The following is a 19,440-nucleotide window of genomic DNA, read 5'->3' on the forward strand; positions in this document are numbered from 1 at the left end:
CTCGCGATATTTTACTTGTCCGAGGTTTGATCTTCGGTATCACTCTATACCTTGTTCAACCTCGTCTCCTGACAAGTACTCTTTACTCGTACCGTGGTATGTGGTCTCTTATGAACTCATTCATATGCTTGCAAGACATTAGACGACATTCCACCGAGAGGGCCCAGAGTATATCTATCCGTCATCGGGATGGACAAATCCCACTGTTGATCCATATGCCTCAACTCATACTTTAGGATACTTAATCCCACCTTTATAGCCACCCATTTACGCAGTGGTGTTTGGTGTAATCAAAGTACCTTTCCGGTATAAGTGATTTACATGATCTCATGGTCATAAGGACTAGGTAACTATGTATCGAAAGCTTATAGCAAATAACTTAATGACGAGATCTTATGCTACGCTTAATTGGGTGTGTCCATTATATCATTCACACAATGACATAACCTTGTTATTAATAACATCCAATGTTCATGATTATGAAACTAATCATCCATTAATCAACAAGCTAGTTTAAGAGGCATACTAGGGACTTCTTGTTTGTCTACATATCACACATGTACTAATGTTTCGGTTAATACAATTCTAGCATGATATATAAACATTTATCATAAACATAAAGATATAAATAATAACCACTTTATTATTGCCTCTAGGGCATATCTCCTTCGAGTCTCCCACTTGCACTAGAGTCAATAATCTAGATTACATTGTAATATACCTAACACCCATGGCATTCTGGTGTTGGTCATGCTTTGCCCTAGGGAGAGCTTTAGTCAACGGATCTGCTACATTCAGATCGGTGTGTACTTTGCAAATCTTTACTTCTCCATCTTCGATGTACTCGCGAATCGAGTGGTAACGCAGCTTGATATGCTTCAGCCTCTTGTGTGACCTTGGCTCTTGTGCATTGGCGATGGCACCCATGTTATCACAAGTAAATGATTAATGGGTCCAATGCACTAGGAACCACACCGAGCTCTACAATGAACCTCTTCATCCATACCGCTTCGATGAAGCCTCTGAAGCCGCTATGTACTCGATTCTGTTGAAGACTTCGCCACCGTGCACCGCTTCGAGCTTGCCCAGCTTCGCAGCACCATTCAATATAAACACGTACCTGCATTGTGACTTAGAGTCATCGGGATCGGTGTTCCAACTTGCATCGGTGTAACCGTTTACAACGAGCTCTTGGTCACCTCCATAACAAAGAAACATATCCTTAGTTCTTTTCAAGTACTTCGGGATATTCTTGACCGCTGTCCGGTGTTCCATTCTGGATCACTTTGATATCTGCTAGTCAAACTAACGGCATGTGCTATATCCGGTCTAGTACATAGCATGGCATACATGATAGATCCCATCGCCGAGGCATAGGGGATGTTACACATCCTTTCTCTTTCTTCTGCCGTAGCCGGTCCTTGAGTTTTACTCAATACCTTGCACAGTAACATAGGTAAGAACCCTTTCTTACTTTCGTCCATTCTAAACTTCTTTAGAATCTTGTCCAGATATGTACTCTGTGATAGCCCTATTAGGCGTCTTGATCTATCTCTATAAATCTTGATGCCTAATATATACGATGCTTCACCAAGGTCTTTCATTGAAAAACTATTATTCAAATAACCCTTAACATCGCTTAATAGTTCTATATCATTCCCGATCAATAATATGTCATCTACATATAATATCGGGAATGCTACAGAGCTCCCACTCACTTTCTTGTAAATACAGGCCTCTCCATGACACTTTGTATAAACCCGAAGTCTTTGATCACCTTATCAAAGCGTCGGTTCCAACTTCTTGATGCTTGCTTCAGTCCATAGATTGAACGCTGAAGTTTGCATACTTTGTCAGCATTTTTAGGATCGACAAAACCTTTGGGTTGTACCATATACAACTCTTCCTCAATATCTCCATTAAGGAACGCCGTTTTGACATCCATCTGCCAAATCTCATAATCGAAAAATGCAGCTATTGCTAACAAAATCCTCACAGATTTTAGCTTCGCTACAGGTGAGAAAGTCTCATCGTAGTCAACTCCTTGAATTTGTCGGAAACCCTTTGCGACAAGTCGAGCTTTATAGACAGTAATATTACCATCCGCATCTGTTTTTCTCTTGAAGATCCATTGATTCTCGACAGCCTTTCGGCTATCAGGTAAGTCTACCAAAGTCCATACTTTGTTATCATACATGGATCCCATTTCGGATTTCATGGCTTCTTGCCATTTGTTGGAATCTGGGCTCATCATCGCTTCTTCATACGTCGCAGGGTCCTCATCATTGTTATCTACAATCATGACATTTAGACAAGGATCATACCAATCAAGAGTGGCACGTTCCCTTGTCGATCTGCGAGGTTCAGTAGTTTCCTCGTTCGAAGTTTCATGATCATTATCATTAGCTTCCTCTGTTGCCGGTGTAGGCGGTACAGGTACAACTTCCGATGCTGCGCTACTCGATCAACGAGTATAGATTCATCAATCTCATCGAGTTCTACTTTTCTTCCAGTCACTTCTTTAGTGAGAAATTCTTTCTCAAGAAAGGTTCCGTTCTTAGCAACAAAGATTTTGCCTTCGGATTTGTGATAGAAAGTGTACCCTATAGTTTCCTTAGGGTATCCTATGAAGACGCATTTCTCCGCTTTGGGTTCTAGCTTGTCCGGTTGTAACTTCTTTACATAGGCTTCGCAACCCCAAACTTTCAGAACGACAGCTTAGGTTTCTTATTAAACCATAATTCATACGGTGTCGTTTCTACGGATTTTGATGGTGCTCTATTTAAAGTGAATGCGGCTGTCTCTAATGCATAACTCCAAAATGATAACGGCAAATCAGTAAGAGACATCATACTACGAACCATATCTAAGAGAGTTCGATTACGACGTTCGGACACACCGTTTCGTTGAGGTGTTCCCGCGGTGTCAATTGTGAAAGTATTCCGCATTTCTTTAAATGCATGCCAAACTCATAACTCATATATTCACCTCCACGATCAGATCGTAGAAATTTGATCTTCTTGTTACGTTGATTTTCTACTTCACTTTGAAATTCCTTAAACTTCTCGAAAGTTTCGGATTTATGTTTCATGAAATAGATATACCCATATCTACTCAGATCATCCGTGAAGGTTAGAACATAACGATAACCACCGCGCGATGCTACGCTCATTGGTCCACATACATCTCGTATGTATGATTTCCAATAAGTCGGTAGCTCGCTCCATCATACTCTGAGAAAATGGAGTCTTTGTCATTTTACCCATTAGACATGCTTCGCATCTATCAAGTGACTCAAAGTCAAGTGATTCAAGTAATCCATCGGTATGGAGTTTCTTCATGCGTTTCACTCCAATATGACCAAGACGACGATTGCCACATATAAGTAGAATTATCATTAAGTTTAATTCGCTTAGCATCAATGTTATGTATATGCGTATCACTACTATCGAGATCTAATAGAAATAAGCCATTCTTTTGTGGTGCTCGACCATAAAAGATATTATTCATAAAAATAGAACAACCATTATTCTCAGACTTGAATGAATAACCGTCTTGCATTAAACAAGATCCAGATATAATGTTCATGCTCAACGCAGTACATAATAGCAATTATTTAGGCTTAAAACTAATCCCGAAGGTAGATGTAGAGGAAGTGTGCCACTGCGATCACATTGACCTTGGATCCGTTTCCAACGCGCATCGTCACTTCATCTTTCAGCGGTTGTCGTTTATTCTTTAGTTCTGTTTCGAGTTACAAATATGAGCAACCGAACCGGTATCAAATACCAGGTACTAGAACGAGAACCGGTGAAATGAACATCTATAACATGTATATCAAATATACCTTCTTTCTTCTTCTTGACAAGGCCGCTCTTCAGATCAGCCGGATACTTGGAGCAATTACGCTTCCAGTGTCCCTTCTCCTTGCGATAATAGCACTCGGCATCAGGCTTAGGGCCGTTCTTAGGTTTCATAGGAGGCGTGGCAGCTTTCTTGCCACCCTTCTTGAATTTTCCCTTAGACTTGCCCTGTTTCTTGAAACTGGTGGTCTTGTTGACCATCAACACTTGGTGCTCTTTCTTGATTTCAATCTCAGCAGCTTTTAGCATGCCAAAAGTTCAGGTAACTCCTTGTTCATGTTCTGCATATTGTAGTTCATCACAAAGTTCTTGTAACTTGGTGGCGGTGATTGAAGGACACGATTAATCCCCAGTCTGTTAGGAATCACTATTCCCAAGTCACTGAGTTTCTTCGCATGCCCGGTCATGGCGAGCATGTGCTCACTAACGGAGCTGCCTTCTTCCATCATACAGCTGAAGAAATGTTTCGATGCTTCATAGCATTCCACTGCCGCATGAGTCTCGAATATAGCTTTCAGATCATTCATCAACTCATGAGGATCATGGTGCTCAAAACGTTTTTGAAGATCGGATTCCAGACTGCACAGGATGGCACACTGAACTTGAGAGTACCGAGTTTTCCGAGTCGCGTAAACAGCTTTTAATTCATCGGATGCATCTTAAGCAGGAGGGTCACCTAGCGGTGCATCAAGCACAAATTGCAGATTTCCGCCAGAGAGGAAGATCCTCACATGACGGAACCAGTCGGTGAAGTTGCTACCGTTGCTCTTAAGTTTCTCTTTCTCTAGGAACTGATTAAAATTGATTGGGGACGCCATCTCTACAACATATATTTGCAATAGTTTAGACTAAGTTTATGACAAATTGAGTTCAAATTTTAATTCAACATAATTAAAAAACCTAAGTGAACTCCCACTCAAAACAATATCCCTCGCATTGTCTTAGTGATCACACGAACCAAATCCACCGCACCTAAACCCGATCATCACGAGAAAAGGTGTGATTTCAATGGCGAACACTCAAAGTGTTCATCATATCAACCATATGATTCATGCTCTACCTTTCGGTATCACGTGTTCCGAGACCATGTCTGTACATGCTAGGCTCGTCAAGGCCACCTTAGTATCCGCATGTGCAAAACTGTCTTGCACCCGTTATATGTACTTATTGAATCTATCACACCCGATCATCACGAGGTGCTTCGAAACGACAAGACTTGGCAACGGTGCTACTAAGGATGAACACTTTATTATCTTGAGATTTTAGTGAGGGATCATCTTATAATGCTACCGTCGCGATCTAAGCAAAATAAGATGCATAAAAAGGATTAACATCACATGCAGTTCATATGTGATATGATATGGCCCTTTTGTTCTTGCGCCTTTGATCTTCATCTCCAAAGCACGGATATGATCTCCATCATCTTCGGGCATGATCTCCATCATCGTCGGCGTAGCGTCAAGGTCAATGGCGCCGTCTTCATGATTGTCCTCCATGTAGCAACTATTACAACTACTTTGAAATACTACTCAACATGAAATTTAAAGACAACCATAAGGCTCCTGCCGGTTGCCACAATACAATAATGATCATCTCATACATATTCATCATCACATTATGGCCATATCATATCACCAAACCCTGCAAAAACAAGTTAGACGTCTCTAATTTGGTTTGCATATTTTACGTGGTTTAGGGTTTTCGAGAGAGATCTAATCTACCTACGAACATGAACCACAACGTTGATACAAATGTTTTCAATAGAAGAGTAAATTGAATCTTTACTATAGTAGGAGAGACAGACACCCGCAAAGCCTCTTATGCAATACAAGTTGCATGTCGAACGAGGAACAAGTCTCATGAACGCGGTCATGTAAAGTTAGTCCGAGCCGCTTCATCCCACTATGCCATAAAGATGCAAAGTACTCAAACTAAAGATAACAAGAGCATCAACGCCCACAAACCATTGTGTTCTACTCGTGCAACCATCTATGCATAGACACGGCTGCGATACCACTGTAGGATAACGTTGCATAGAAAACAAAAATTTTCCTACGGCGAACACGCAATCCAAGCCAAGATGCAATCTAGAAGACGGTAGCAACGAGGGGGTATCGAGTCTCACCCTTGAAGAGATTCCAAAGCCTACAAGATGAGGCTCTTGTTGCTGCGGTAGGCGATCACTTGCCGCTTGCAAAAGCACGTAGAAGATCTTGATCACGATCGGTTCCGGCGCCACGAACGGGCAGCACCTCCGTACTCGGTCACACGTTCGGTTGTTGATGAAGACGACGTCCACCTCCCCGTTCCAGCGGGCAGCGGAAGTAGTAGCTCCTCTTGAATCCGACAGCACGACGGCGTGGTGTCGGTGGCGGTGTAGAAGTCCGGCGGAGCTTCGCTAAGCTATGCGGGCAATATGGAGGAGAGGAGCTTGGCTAGGGTTTGGGAGGGGTGGCCGGCCACTCTATGGGGGGCGGCCAGCTTGTGGTCTTGGGGTGGCCGGCCCCCTCCCTTGGCCCCTCATTATATAGGTGGATCCCAAGTGTTGGTGTCCAAGTCTTCGAATAAGACCCGAAACCAAAACCTTCCATAGGAGGGGGAAACCTAGCCCAACTAGGACTCCCACCCAAAGGTGGGATTCCCACCTCCCATGTGGGGGGGTGGCCGGCCCCCTATGGTGGAGTCCACTTGGGACTCCACCCCATCAAGGGCTGGCCGGCCATGGAGGTGGAGTCCCTTGTGGACTCCACCTTCCTTGGTGGTTTCTTCCGGACTTTTCTAGAACCTTCTAGAACCTTCCATAGAACCTTCCGCGACATTTTATTTCACATAAAATGACATCCTATATATGAATCTTATTCTCCGGACCATTCCGGAACTCCTCGTGATGTCCGGGATCTCATCCGGGACTCAGAACAAATATTCGAACTCCATTCCATAATTCAAGTGCTACCATTTCAACATCCAACTTTAAGTGTGTCACCCTACGGTTCGAGAACTATGCGGACATGGTTGAGTACTCACTCCGACCAATAACCAATAGCGGGATCTGGAGATCCATAATGGCTCCCACATATTCAACGATGACTTTAGTGATCGAATGAACCATACACATATATTACCAATTCCCTTTGTCTCGCGATATTTTACTTGTCCGAGGTTTGATCTTCGGTATCACTCTATACCTTGTTCAACCTCGTCTCCTGACAAGTACTCTTTACTCGTACCGTGGTATGTGGTCTCTTATGAACTCATTCATATGCTTGCAAGACATTAGACGACATTCCACCGAGAGGGCCCAGAGTATATCTATCCGTCATCGGGATGGACAAATCCCACTGTTGATCCATATGCCTCAACTCATACTTTCCGGATACTTAATCCCACCTTTATAGCCACCCATTTACGCAGTGGTGTTTGGTGTAATCAAAGTACCTTTCCGGTATAAGTGATTTACATGATCTCATGGTCATAAGGACTAGGTAACTATGTATCGAAAGCTTATAGCAAATAACTTAATGACGAGATCTTATGCTACGCTTAATTGGGTGTGTCCATTATATCATTCACACAATGACATAACCTTGTTATTAATAACATCCAATGTTCATGATTATGAAACTAATCATCCATTAATCAACAAGCTAGTTTAAGAGGCATACTAGGGACTTCTTGTTTGTCTACATATCACACATGTACTAATGTTTCGGTTAATACAATTCTAGCATGATATATAAACATTTATCATAAACATAAAGATATAAATAATAACCACTTTATTATTGCCTCTAGGGCATATCTCCTTCAATTATATGTCATAGTTGCAAGGAAAAATATTAAAGTAGGAAATTGCGAACATCACAAAAAATCCTTCACAAAATGAGCTATCATGTTCGAGGTTTCATGACATTTATATCAAATGACCAATGTTATGGATAGAATCGCGGCATAGTTTGTGATAATGTACCTATATTATGCACACATGTGTATCTTGAGATGTCTTACGATGTTGCAGGAGGAAATTTTCCTTTTCATCGCGCGAAAAAGCCATTTTCCATTTTTGAGGTGCCGAAAACGCGATGTTTTGTGAAGCAACCACCAAATTAAAGTTTCACATTGGTACCAACATATTTAAAAAAAATACTAGACCACCTAAGATGGAAAATTTTCCAACCGGTATATCTGGAACTTTTCCATCCATCCCTCATGAAAAAAGGAAAAAATCCTGCCTAATCCGTAGGAGGCCGGCCAGATTTGAACTACTGGTATATGATCTAATGCTCATGAATTTTTGGAAAAATTATTTTTAGATTCAAAATATGATCTTGATGTCATATTTGGATTCCTCTCATTTTTCTAATAGATTTAGACATATTATTTGTCAAATTTTCATTTACAAATTTAAAGATATTAATTCTTCCATATTAAATAAAAAATAAAAAAATCATTTTATTTTCCATTTGAATTCAAGTTTAATATACTTATTCTTGTAGTTTATGTAGGTAATTGTTTGGAATTCAAAAAATAATGATGTGCAACATCAAGTAATAAGGGTTAATAGTATTGATATGGTATTATTGTCAACAAGGTGTCATTTCTTTCATGGAATCTAGTCTAAATGGAACCGAGAATTTAAGCGTGCTAGGGGTGGAGTAGTGTGAGGATGGGTGACTGACCGGGACGTTTGACCATGAGTGAAATTTGAACTAATATTAAGTGTAGTTAGAGTTAAAATGGTGCAAATGAGAGATTAAAAACGGCGTTATTTCTATGCCGACGACAACTTTGCCTGTGTCGAGGCGTTATTGTGCCGATGGCACAAGCCTGTGCCGAAGGCAAGGCAAGCTGTGCCGCCAACCGCCGGCCGTCGGCACCTTGACTGGTTCCCATAGTGACGGGTTAAGTTCAAACGAGTTAGAAGAGGTTAGGTCGGCTCATGCTATAATTTCGTCAAGCTAAAGGTCGAGCTGTAAAATGCGGTTCATACTCAGCGTGTAACAGTCTCGAGTCGATGTTTAGGTAGTTTGGATTTTTTTTCTTAGCAAAACAGCAAATGTTTCAACATTTATTGCATATGGAAGAAATCCCATCCATGACATATAGAAGGAATTTTCAGATTTGCTTAATTGAATTCTATTGACAGAGGAGAAATAATCCATCCACACCATATAAGATATCTAATTCTCATATTTATTTTTAAATATATTACATAGATACCACACAAGATTATATTTTTTTTGAGCTGCCGAGTTTAATCGAGTGAGCTAGTGTTTGCTCAAGATCAGCTCATTTTTAGATCAAACTATAAAAACACGCATGTTTGGCTAATTTCTTTTCTAGCCGATCTCAACTCAAGCTAGCTACAAAACAATTGGATCTCGAGCAACCCACGGTTAGACCAAAGCCGGCCGGTTACCCATGACTTATGGACTAGGGGCAACCCATATGGTGTACTACACTACACCAATGGGATTGACCCCAGTGGTCAAATACCTGATTTGCTACTTCCTTTTCCGCCCTTACTATATGTAATACATTTTCTTGTATATGTCTTAGATGGGGCTTTTCGTTTCTATTTAACAAGTAGGACGATCCCCTAACAGGGCAATCTTTTTTCCTCAAATGCTCACATGGTATCAAAGCTAAAAAGTTATAGGTTAAAAAACCTAGCCAATACATTATTAAAAATAAATACTGGTGGCCTCCCTAAATAAGAATACAACGATTCACGTCTAAGGCCTGTGTGAGATTAAAAAAAAAATACCAACCGGCCTAAATGCGATGGGAGGTCTTGAATATAATTTCCTAGTCTCTTCCATCAGATTAGTCTTTTGGTTGAACTAGTTAGAGCAATTCCACACTAACGAGTCTCGAGATTTTTTTTCCAGCCTAGTGGACAGTTGACCTTTGCCTAGCAGCGTTTATTTTGTTGTGTGCATGCACTCTTTTAAGATTTGTTTTTGATCAAAAATTAATTTATATATAAAGATATAGAATTGCTTTCATTAGAAAGTGATTTTCAATACAAATCTAACCATACCAATCATGTACCATATAGTTGAGACATTGTGGCTCCAACTTTTTGGCCAACGTTCGTCTTCAAAGTCTATAATTTTTTGCCAAGATTTGGTCACATTAGTGCCGAAAACGAATTAGCAACACGAACCGTGTTTTTTTTTTTTTTTTGCACAAGTGTTTTTTTTTTTTTTTTGATAAAGACACAAACCGTGTATGACTATTTTGCTTTTCTAGCCGCAGCCTTTGGAGAATAGTAGCTGCATTCTGTTCAACTACTACTAATATGATAATGAATAATATAATGTTGCAGGCCAGTCCCAAAGGTAAACGAAAACGAATGGAACACTTTACATATAAAGATCATACAAACCCACACGACTTTGCCCGGGTCATATATATCGCGAAGAGACCATGTCAAGGGTTTATCTCGCTACCTGACGCATCACTTTTGATCTGTCATCTTGTTGATTGCAGTTTTTACACGAATAATGTTCTTGCTAATGTACCGTTTGGGGGTAACCTAGCCGCCTTAGTTAGGCAGAGCCTGACAGTGACATGTACATACATACATGCATAATGTCGGCTACCAAGTCTTCATATTTCCACATACAGATTGATCGATGTCAATCCCATATTCTCATTCGTATATGAGTACTGTAGAACCGGAAGAAATTTTCTCCACCATGATTTCCATGCATCGGACACCGTCCGTTGCTGCTTCGAGATGTGTACTGACACTTTGTTGTCGTGATCGCTGATGGCTGATGCATGTATATGTGTGGACTAGGGTCAAGGGTGACAGTAGTTGCTGGACGAGTAAGCAAGCTTACTTTAGTTGATGTTGGTGGATGGAAGCAGCTAATGTATGAAACCATGCAACGACGATTGAGTCTTCGTGCTGACTAGGTACACCACGCGCCACCATTTTTCCCAACTGCTACACACGGTGTGCATGCATATATAAACACTACCACCATGATCCATCAAGCCATCAACTCATCTCCACATCAACCAATTCCATTCCAATCGATCTCCAGCTTTGAATTGATATAAGCTTTAGAGAGATAAGGAAACCAGAGCTGCTTGATTTCATCGATCAGCTAACTAGAACTTATAAACCAGCTGGTCATTAATTAATTAGCTAAGCTTCGGTGATGAGGTCGTCGTCATCGTCGGTGCTTTGGGCAGTGGTGCTGCTCGTTGCGGTTGCCTCTTCGACGGTGGCGCGTGCGTCGCATGATCTATCGGGTTCTCTGAAGGTTGGATTCTACGAGCACTCCTGCCCACAGGCTGAGGACATTGTGCGCGACGCCGTCCGCCGCGCCGTCGGCTTCAACCCCGGCTTCGCCCCTGGCCTCATCCGCATGCACTTCCATGACTGCTTCGTCAGGGTAAGCAAAATCTTCCCATGATCTAAACATGTCGGCACCATCTTCTACTCCGTATCATATTTGAGTCCCATCTAACTGTTGGTTTCTGTTGTTGAACACGTGTAGGGCTGTGATGCCTCGGTGCTGATCAACTCGACTCCGGGAAACAAGGCGGAGAAGGACTCGGTGGCGAACAACCCGAGCATGCGCGGCTTCGAGGTCATCGACGAGGCCAAGGCCGCCCTGGAGGCCGCCTGCCCGCGCACCGTCTCCTGCGCCGACGTGCTCGCCTTCGCGGCTCGTGACAGCGCCGCCATCGCCGGCGGCATCGACTACCCCGTCCCGGCCGGCCGCCGCGACGGCCGCGTGTCGATCTCCGACGAGGTGCTCGAGAACAACGTACCCTTCCCCACCGACGGGGTCTCGGAGCTCGTCGCCAGCTTCGAGCGCAAGGGGCTTTCCGCCGACGACATGGTCACGCTCTCTGGCGCGCACACCATCGGGAGGTCCCACTGCTCCTCCTTCACCCAGCGCATCCACAACTTCTCCGGCGAGGCTGGGCGTACCGACCCTTCCATCGAGGCGTCCTACGCCTCCGATCTGAGGCGGCAGTGCCCACCGTCCACCGACGACATGAGCAACCCCACTGTCGCGCCGCTGGATTTTGTTACGCCCAGGGAGTTCGACAACCAGTACTACAAGAACGTGCTCGCCCACAAGGTGCCTCTCACCTCCGACCAGACACTGCTTACCAGCGTCCGAACGGCGGGGATCGTTGTGCTCCACGCCGCCGTCGAGAGGGTGTGGCAGGCCAAGTTTGCCGCCGCTATGGTCAAGATGGGCAACGTCCAGGTGCTCACCGGTGACGAGGGGGAGATCAGGGAGAAGTGCTTCGTTATCAACCACTAGTTAATTCTTTTCCACAAATTCATTCCGACGCATAGTTTGTTGGTTAATACTAGTATATGTAAGTCCGTCAGTGAGATAATATTCAGAATGAGAGATTAATATACTTAAGGACGCCTTCACAGATTTCATATACTCCTATAGTGGATTGTGTAGTGTATGTGCATGTATATCTTCGAAAAAAGTGCATATGCATGTGGCCGTAATGGACGACAAATTCAAATCAACTTGAAAACAAATGATGAGAATCAGTACACACTTGAAATAATCTTAAAAACATAATGGGGACAAATAATAATTTACTCCATTTGTAAAAAATATAAGACACATTTTTTTTGCACGGTCTTTGATCCACAACTTTTACCACTAATATATACCAAATTATACAAATTCAGTATATATATAATGGTGTCAATATGAGATATACAATTTTTATAATTATGTATATACCAAATTTGGCTAGTCAACAAATTCTAATTTGGTACCATCTATAAGCACCATCAGTACAGATTCGCTGAACTCTGAACTATAATAGAAACATCAATACTAGACAAAAGATTTTAACGCAGAAAACCATCCATAGTAGGGTAAAAACCGTTAGCCAGCCGTCATCCAATATTATCAAATCCAAGATGCAGTAATTTTTTCCTCACCACACACTCTCGCATGGAAAGATTTCTCTATGTTGCATATCAACCATAAGATTTAAGACACTAGAGTTTGGACTGAAACCTCAACAAAGTTGGTAGCAACACAACTTGTGGGGGACACTGTGGTGCATTTGAACTTCACAACCTTGGGATGGATTTAATTTTCTTTATGGAATTTTTTCCTTCTTTCTTATTGTAAGGATATATTGCCCCTATGTGTGGTTTTGGTAATTAGTGACAACCCCTATGGACTAATGTTTTCATTGAGTTTATATGAAGGAATATTCCATATGTACTACTTGTATTCCATGTGTTGGATTCAAGTATGGATGCCATGAAGATAAAGATATACCTTGTGTATTGGCATCAAGATCATCGATTTGAAGATATATATGTGATATGATCAAGAAGAAGAAATAAAGATGGAGTTCCTATGTGGAACTCAATACTAGCCATGCTCTAGATTATGTGATAAGCAATGGATGATCAAGATCTTGAGTACTTGATTCCAAGTGAAGAATTCAAGTTATGGCTCTAAGTCGGTGTCATGATAGTCTCATAAGTTGAGCTATGGTTGACTAAGATTTAGAGCATGCAAAGAAATGAAGAATTCTATATACACCTCAAGATAGTATGATAGAGCATGAGAAGATACCAGGTTGACCAATACAAAGAGTGAAGAATAGATTCAAGTTTGGTAACACATGAAGCATGAAGAATGTGCCACGTGAAGTCACGTGGTATGGTAAGCCTTGTCAATTATGCTTCATGAACTTGTTATCACCAGATTTTAGCCAAATCAGGAGATGGGCCGCAAGTGAGATGGGCTTGGAGGACATGCACATAAAGTGTTTCTGAATCGGCCTCGTGCGAGAATTTGGGCTAGATTGCCCGTGTATCTGTACATTATGGTAGATCGCATTTTAGTTTAGAATTAAGAGATAGAGTTTGGTTCGTACACAGTTAGGTTTATTCCGAAGATAGAAAGTCCACGGACTATAAATATGTACCTAGGGTTATTGAGAAAGGAGGACGATCACGTTCACAACAAACACAATCTAGGCGCATCGCCACCCCTTGTTTCGAGGGTTTCTTCCGGATAAGCGTCATGTTGCCTAGATCGCATCTTGCGATCTAGGCAGTATCAGTTTATTCGTTATCTTGTGTTGCTCGTACTGAAGCCTTGTTGATGGCGAGCAATACTGTTACCATAGATGTTTTTGGGCTAGCATCGATACTTTTCTGATATGTTTGCTTAGTTATGCTGCCCCTAAATATCTAGCTGCCTTTGCACCTATCTTGGGTGTAAGGGCAGCATCTTGCTTGTATTTTATTTAGTAGATCTGATCTGTTATAGTTGTTCCTTGTTCTTCAAGGATTAGCTTGATATCCGCATGGTCAGGCCTTGCAAACGGGTTGAACGATCCAGTAGTGCGTAAGGTATAGTTTGCCGATCCAAGAGGAGATATTCCGCGAATTGACTCTATGTTGGTTTTTAGGCCTCTTCTTGGATTAGTTTTCTGTTTTCTTTCGTATCTGCCAGGCTCAACTACGTGTAGGATGTTCCAATTATGCGATGAAAGCCCTAGATTGTCGTAGATCGATTCAACTTGGTATTGATCAAGCAGGAACCCCATGTTATCGTAGATCCAATACGAACCATGGAGGAATCGGCTCTTTGAGCTGATTCACAGGATAACCTGAGAGCCGATCGAGGCTCGGATTTAATGTTTATGTGTCTGCCATGCAGGAAATTAATCGAAGCAATCCATCACCTTCCTGACCAGGTATAGGTCAGGTGGCACACCCTCGCAACAGCCAGGACGTGTGCCAGAGCATTGCGGGCCGTCGCCCGAGGGACCAGGACCCACCAGCAGTTCTGGGAGCCTCCCGGCTCTCCGTGTTGTCCGCCGTTGCTCGCCGGTGGGTTTTGGCAGGCAACACACTCTGGCACGCCCGGTGGGACATTCTACAGCAACTACGTCAACATCTGCTGCTGAGATGTCGGACGAACCAGTCACGTATGAAGATCTGCCTGAGGATCACAAGAAGAAATATGATGAGATCAAAGCTGTCTTCGAAGCCGATCTCATCGGCTCTTTCGAGAGAACCCGTAAACATGGCATTAGGTTCAAAGGATTTTCACCCGACGGCGTTCTCGATGAAGTAGATCTGTCTCTCCCTTCGGAGGAACGCACCAGAGCTCTGCGTCAGGAAGTTAATTACATGGTGGCTCATTCTCTACACCATCATTCTGAGAGCCTGGTGAACACTTTGGAGCGTATTGCGGTTCGTGTGGTTCAGGAAATCATGAAGCATCAGTACTCTCCGTCAGGGCCTGCCCTAGGAACTCACCAGGGAGAAATACCGTTTCACACCAGACCGCAGCTGCCATTCACGCTTGCAGCTCCAGAGCCACAGGGTTCACCGGCATACGTCGTCTACAAGGTTGGAGGCGATCCTGGCGATTGCCAATTCCTGTATGAGCCGCCTAAAGAAATCCCACATGGATACATGTGCACATACGTGCCGGACTGCAATAACTTGGCGCGCACAAACCAGATTGCAGCAGGAGGGGTTTCTGGAGCGGACGCCAATAAACATGCGTGGCTAGCTAAATATGCCACCAGAACGAGTCATGAAAGCTCAGCCCCTGCAGCTCATACCGTGGAACAAATCAGTACAATCTTGAGAGACCAGTCCAGCATCCTGCCAAAGAGGAGAACAGTCGGCTATTCCAAGCCGTACCCCAACGAATATGATTCAATTCCGCTGCCGCCCAAGTATCGGCTCCCTGAGTTCTCAAAGTTCAATGGATCAGAAGGGGCTAGCTCAATTGAGCATGTGAGCCGATATTTGGCATAGTTGGGCATGATTTCAGCATCAGACCCGTTACGTGTGAGGTTTTTTGCGCAATCTCTCACAGGACCAGCTTTTGGGTGGTACACCTCGTTGCCACCAGATTCAGTCCGGACATGGAAGCAACTGGAAGAGCAGTTTCATGTTCAATATCACTCAGAAGCTACCGAGGCTGGCATTACCGATCTGGCACAGGTGCGGCAGAAGCGGGGAGAAACGGTGTCGGAATACATTCAGCGTTTCAGGACTGTCAAGAACCGATGTTATTCGGCTCGTTTAACTGAGAAAGAAGCAGTCGATCTGGCAGTGTTGGGCCTCGCAGCGCCGATCAAGGATCTGGCCTTCCAAGTGGAATACAATTCACTGGCGCACATGGTTCAGAAATTAACATTGTATGAGCAGCGCCACCCAGAATTGTACCAAGATAAGTTCAAACGCCCGATAGGCCTGGTCGAGACAGAAGAAGTTGAGGACTTTGCAGAAGACCAGGAAGTAGCCGTGGCTGAATGGGCTCGGGGGGCAGCTCCCGTGTCCTGCAAATGGGTGAAACAACAAGGGCCAGCAAGGGGTTTTGACTTCAATATAAGCAAAGCTGAGCAGATATTCGATTTATTGCTTAAGAAAAAACAGCTGAAGTTACCCGAAGGCCACAAAATCCCTACGGCGCAAGAAATGAACGGGAGACCGTACTGCAAGTGGCATCACTCGTTCACCCATGTCACCAATGACTGCATAGAACTGCGTTGGCAGATCCAAACGGCGATAGAACAAGGCCGTTTGATCCTTGGTCAGTTTGCCATGAAAGTGGACACGCAACCGTTTCCTGGCGTCAACATGGTGGAACACAATCACTCCACGAGGCATCAGCTGGATTTCTCATTCGAGGTTAACATGGCAGGGCCTGTATACCACCATGGCAGGGATAAAGAAGAAATCGGTCCCTCCCGTGGCAAGGAAAAAGAGGAGGCCGGTCCACGCGACTGGCCCCGAGATGATGATAGACGGTACATCACCGAGGAACAAGTGAGAAACGTGCGGTATCATAGACCGCTCTCTGCGCATCTCCTTAACAAATATGAGCATCAGTACAACCAACGCCGGCGGTACGATGTAGACAACGGAAAATATCGTCGGTATGATAGAGACGACGAAGGATATGAGCACCGCGCTAAGGGGAAGTCAAGAGAGCAGGAAGACATGGACAAACACTGGGATTGTCCCTTCTTTAAGCACTGCTGGGATTCAGGAATGAGCCGATTGCCTACAATCGATAACTGCCCGGAATGTAGACATCAGAAGAAGGACACATGTGAGGTTTCAGTGTTCAAGCGTCTAGGGCCTCTCCCATCTCAGAACAGGCGAGCTGAGTCATCTCGGGGGAATATTTCGAGGAGTCAGAAGAGGAAGAAGAAGATAGATACCACCGGCCAAGGTGGTGCCCTGATGGACTCAGTCACTCCCAAAAGCGTAGGGTTCAGCAGCTACGTAGCTTGGAGGAAGCCGAGGCGCAATACCTGCACACGTTGAGGAAAGCGCGGCCTGATCTGGCCATGAAAATTCAGCAAACTTTGGAGGCGGAGAATCGTCCACCGAAGAAAGAATGGCGCCCCAAACAAGTAAAAGCCGATGCGAAGGCATCGGCTGGCACAAACATGGTGTTCATACTTCCGTCAGAGTTTTGTGCTCCAACAACCGAAGAAGTGCCGGTAGCGCAGTTTGACTGCGGCCCACGCCCAGTTATCTTTGAAAAGCCACGAGAGAAGAGCTACAAACATTTGAAGGCTCTGTACCTAAAAGGTTATATCAATGGGCAGCCTGTTGGCAAGATGATGGTTGACACAGGAGCGGCAGTCAATATAATGCCATACTCCATGCTACGGCGGTTGGGATGCTCTAACGCAGATCTGATCAAAACCAACATCACATTAAGCGACTTCAACGGCCAAGCATCAGAAACGCAAGGCGTTCTGAACGTGGATCTAACCGTGGGCCGAAAAACCATCCCTACATCATTCTTCATCATCGACAGCAAAAGCACATACGCTGTCCTGCTAGGGAGGGATTGGATTCACGCCAACTGCTGCATTCCATCCACAATGCACCAATGCCTGATACAGTGGGATGGAGATGAAGTGGAGGTCGTTCACGCAGATGACTCGATCGAGATCTCCATAGCTGGCATGAATATTTGGGACGCAGACGACCAAGAGCCGATCTCTGGAGTCAGTTTGGATGGCTGTGAGCGCATCGAAGCTTCAAAAAATGGGGTGAGGCTGGTCTTATCCACCGGCCTGACAGAGTAGCAAGAGCAAAACCAATGGACGTACGTGGCAAGGCCGATCCCTGCGATCGGCCCCAAAAAATAAAAAGCAATGATCTCACCTCAAGCATGTCACGTAGTCATGGTAGGGAGACTCCCTCCCATAGTAGAGCACAAATAAGGTGTAAACCTTCATTGAGCAATGCAATCGAAAAGGAGGCCGATTCCAGCAATCGGCCCAAATTATCCTCACCATACGTTTTGCCTGTGTTCAGCATCGATCTAGCAGGTGACGGAAAGCGCCAGGCTACAAGGACGTCGCAGGCACAGTGCCTGGAATCGGATGACTGGAGAGCCGATATCTTCAATTACTTGAGAGATTCGGCTTGGGAGGCACCTAAACGGATAAGGTACAAGGCCATGAAGTATGTCCTTGGGTTGACGGGCAGTGAAATGTGGGGGGCCGATGCATGAAATCGGCCAGTAAAAAAAAATATACAAAGCAGGATCCAAATCACAGCCGATGCACAGACATCGACTTTAGACTACAAAGCCCTCTAGAGGTACAAACTGTTACAAGGTACCAGGTTACATGGATAGGCTCTACTGAAGGAATGCCTCGAAGGCATGGAGGGCGTCAGCACGGACACGATCCACCTCGGCGATCTCGGCCTCGTCATCTTCGTCCTCTCCGGTTACTAGCTGCTTGCTCAGGGCACGTATTTCTGCCAGATCAGTTCTCAGTTGAGCTTTGAGACCTTCTGCTTCTTCTTGGGAGCGGGCAATAAGAGCTTCCTTATCGGAAATAAGCTGTTTGGTTGCCCGGACCTTCTCTTCAAGGTCCTCCAATTCCTTTCGCAAGGTCTCAAGTTCGGCGGTGCTGACAGAGGTGTCAGTTTTGGCATCTAAGGCCGCCTTTTTCTCATTAAGCCGCTGACATTTGTCTGCAATATCGGCTTTCAAAGGAAGTTGGGCGTGGCGTAGATCGATTCTCTGACGAGCTAACTTCACCCTTGACCTGTAGGCAGACAGAGTCACAACTGGCCAAAGTTTCACCTGCAACGTTACCGGGAGGTGGTGCTGGATTTCTTCAAGAACACTCTTCACTTCCTCGGGGTCTTCGACCAACGTCTCGAGCAGAGAGGAAAGCAGGGCTTTGAGACGCTGAAATTGACATAGGGCAGCGCTGGGTCGTGGTTCATCGCCTGCCGAAGAAGGAGCTGGTTCGATGGATTCAGGGTCGAACGTTAGCAAGCCCGAGAGGTCACAACCCTGACAAACAGAAACAGCGTCAGTATGCAACAAAAGAGAAGGGTAAGCCAAACGAAAGGAGTATACCTCTCCTGAAACCAGGGGGACGACTGATAATGAGGTAATCGGCTCTTGTGTTTCTGCTGGGGGCTTGGCCATATTGGCGACCTTGTCAACGACACCTTGAGGGATTACTGGATCCAGGTTTGCGGAGGGCATCTGCACTTCCTCAACTTCCCCACTAGAAGTTTCATCAGTCTGCA

General features: G+C 44.4%; 1 protein-coding gene across 1 annotated transcript; it reads left to right on the top strand.

Moving 5' to 3' along the window:
- Positions 1–10,866: 10,866 nt before the first annotated feature.
- On the top strand, positions 10,867–12,288 carry LOC127345897 (peroxidase 5). Its single transcript, XM_051372421.2, has 2 exons — positions 10,867–11,272; positions 11,378–12,288. The coding sequence occupies exons 1-2, from the start codon at positions 11,036–11,038 to the stop codon at positions 12,158–12,160; spliced, it is 1,020 nt and encodes a 339-aa protein (XP_051228381.1). The 5' UTR covers positions 10,867–11,035; the 3' UTR covers positions 12,161–12,288.
- Positions 12,289–19,440: the final 7,152 nt, after the last annotated feature.

Source organism: Lolium perenne, chromosome 1 (assembly GCF_019359855.2).
Source record: "Lolium perenne isolate Kyuss_39 chromosome 1, Kyuss_2.0, whole genome shotgun sequence".
NCBI lineage: Eukaryota > Viridiplantae > Streptophyta > Magnoliopsida > Poales > Poaceae > Lolium > Lolium perenne.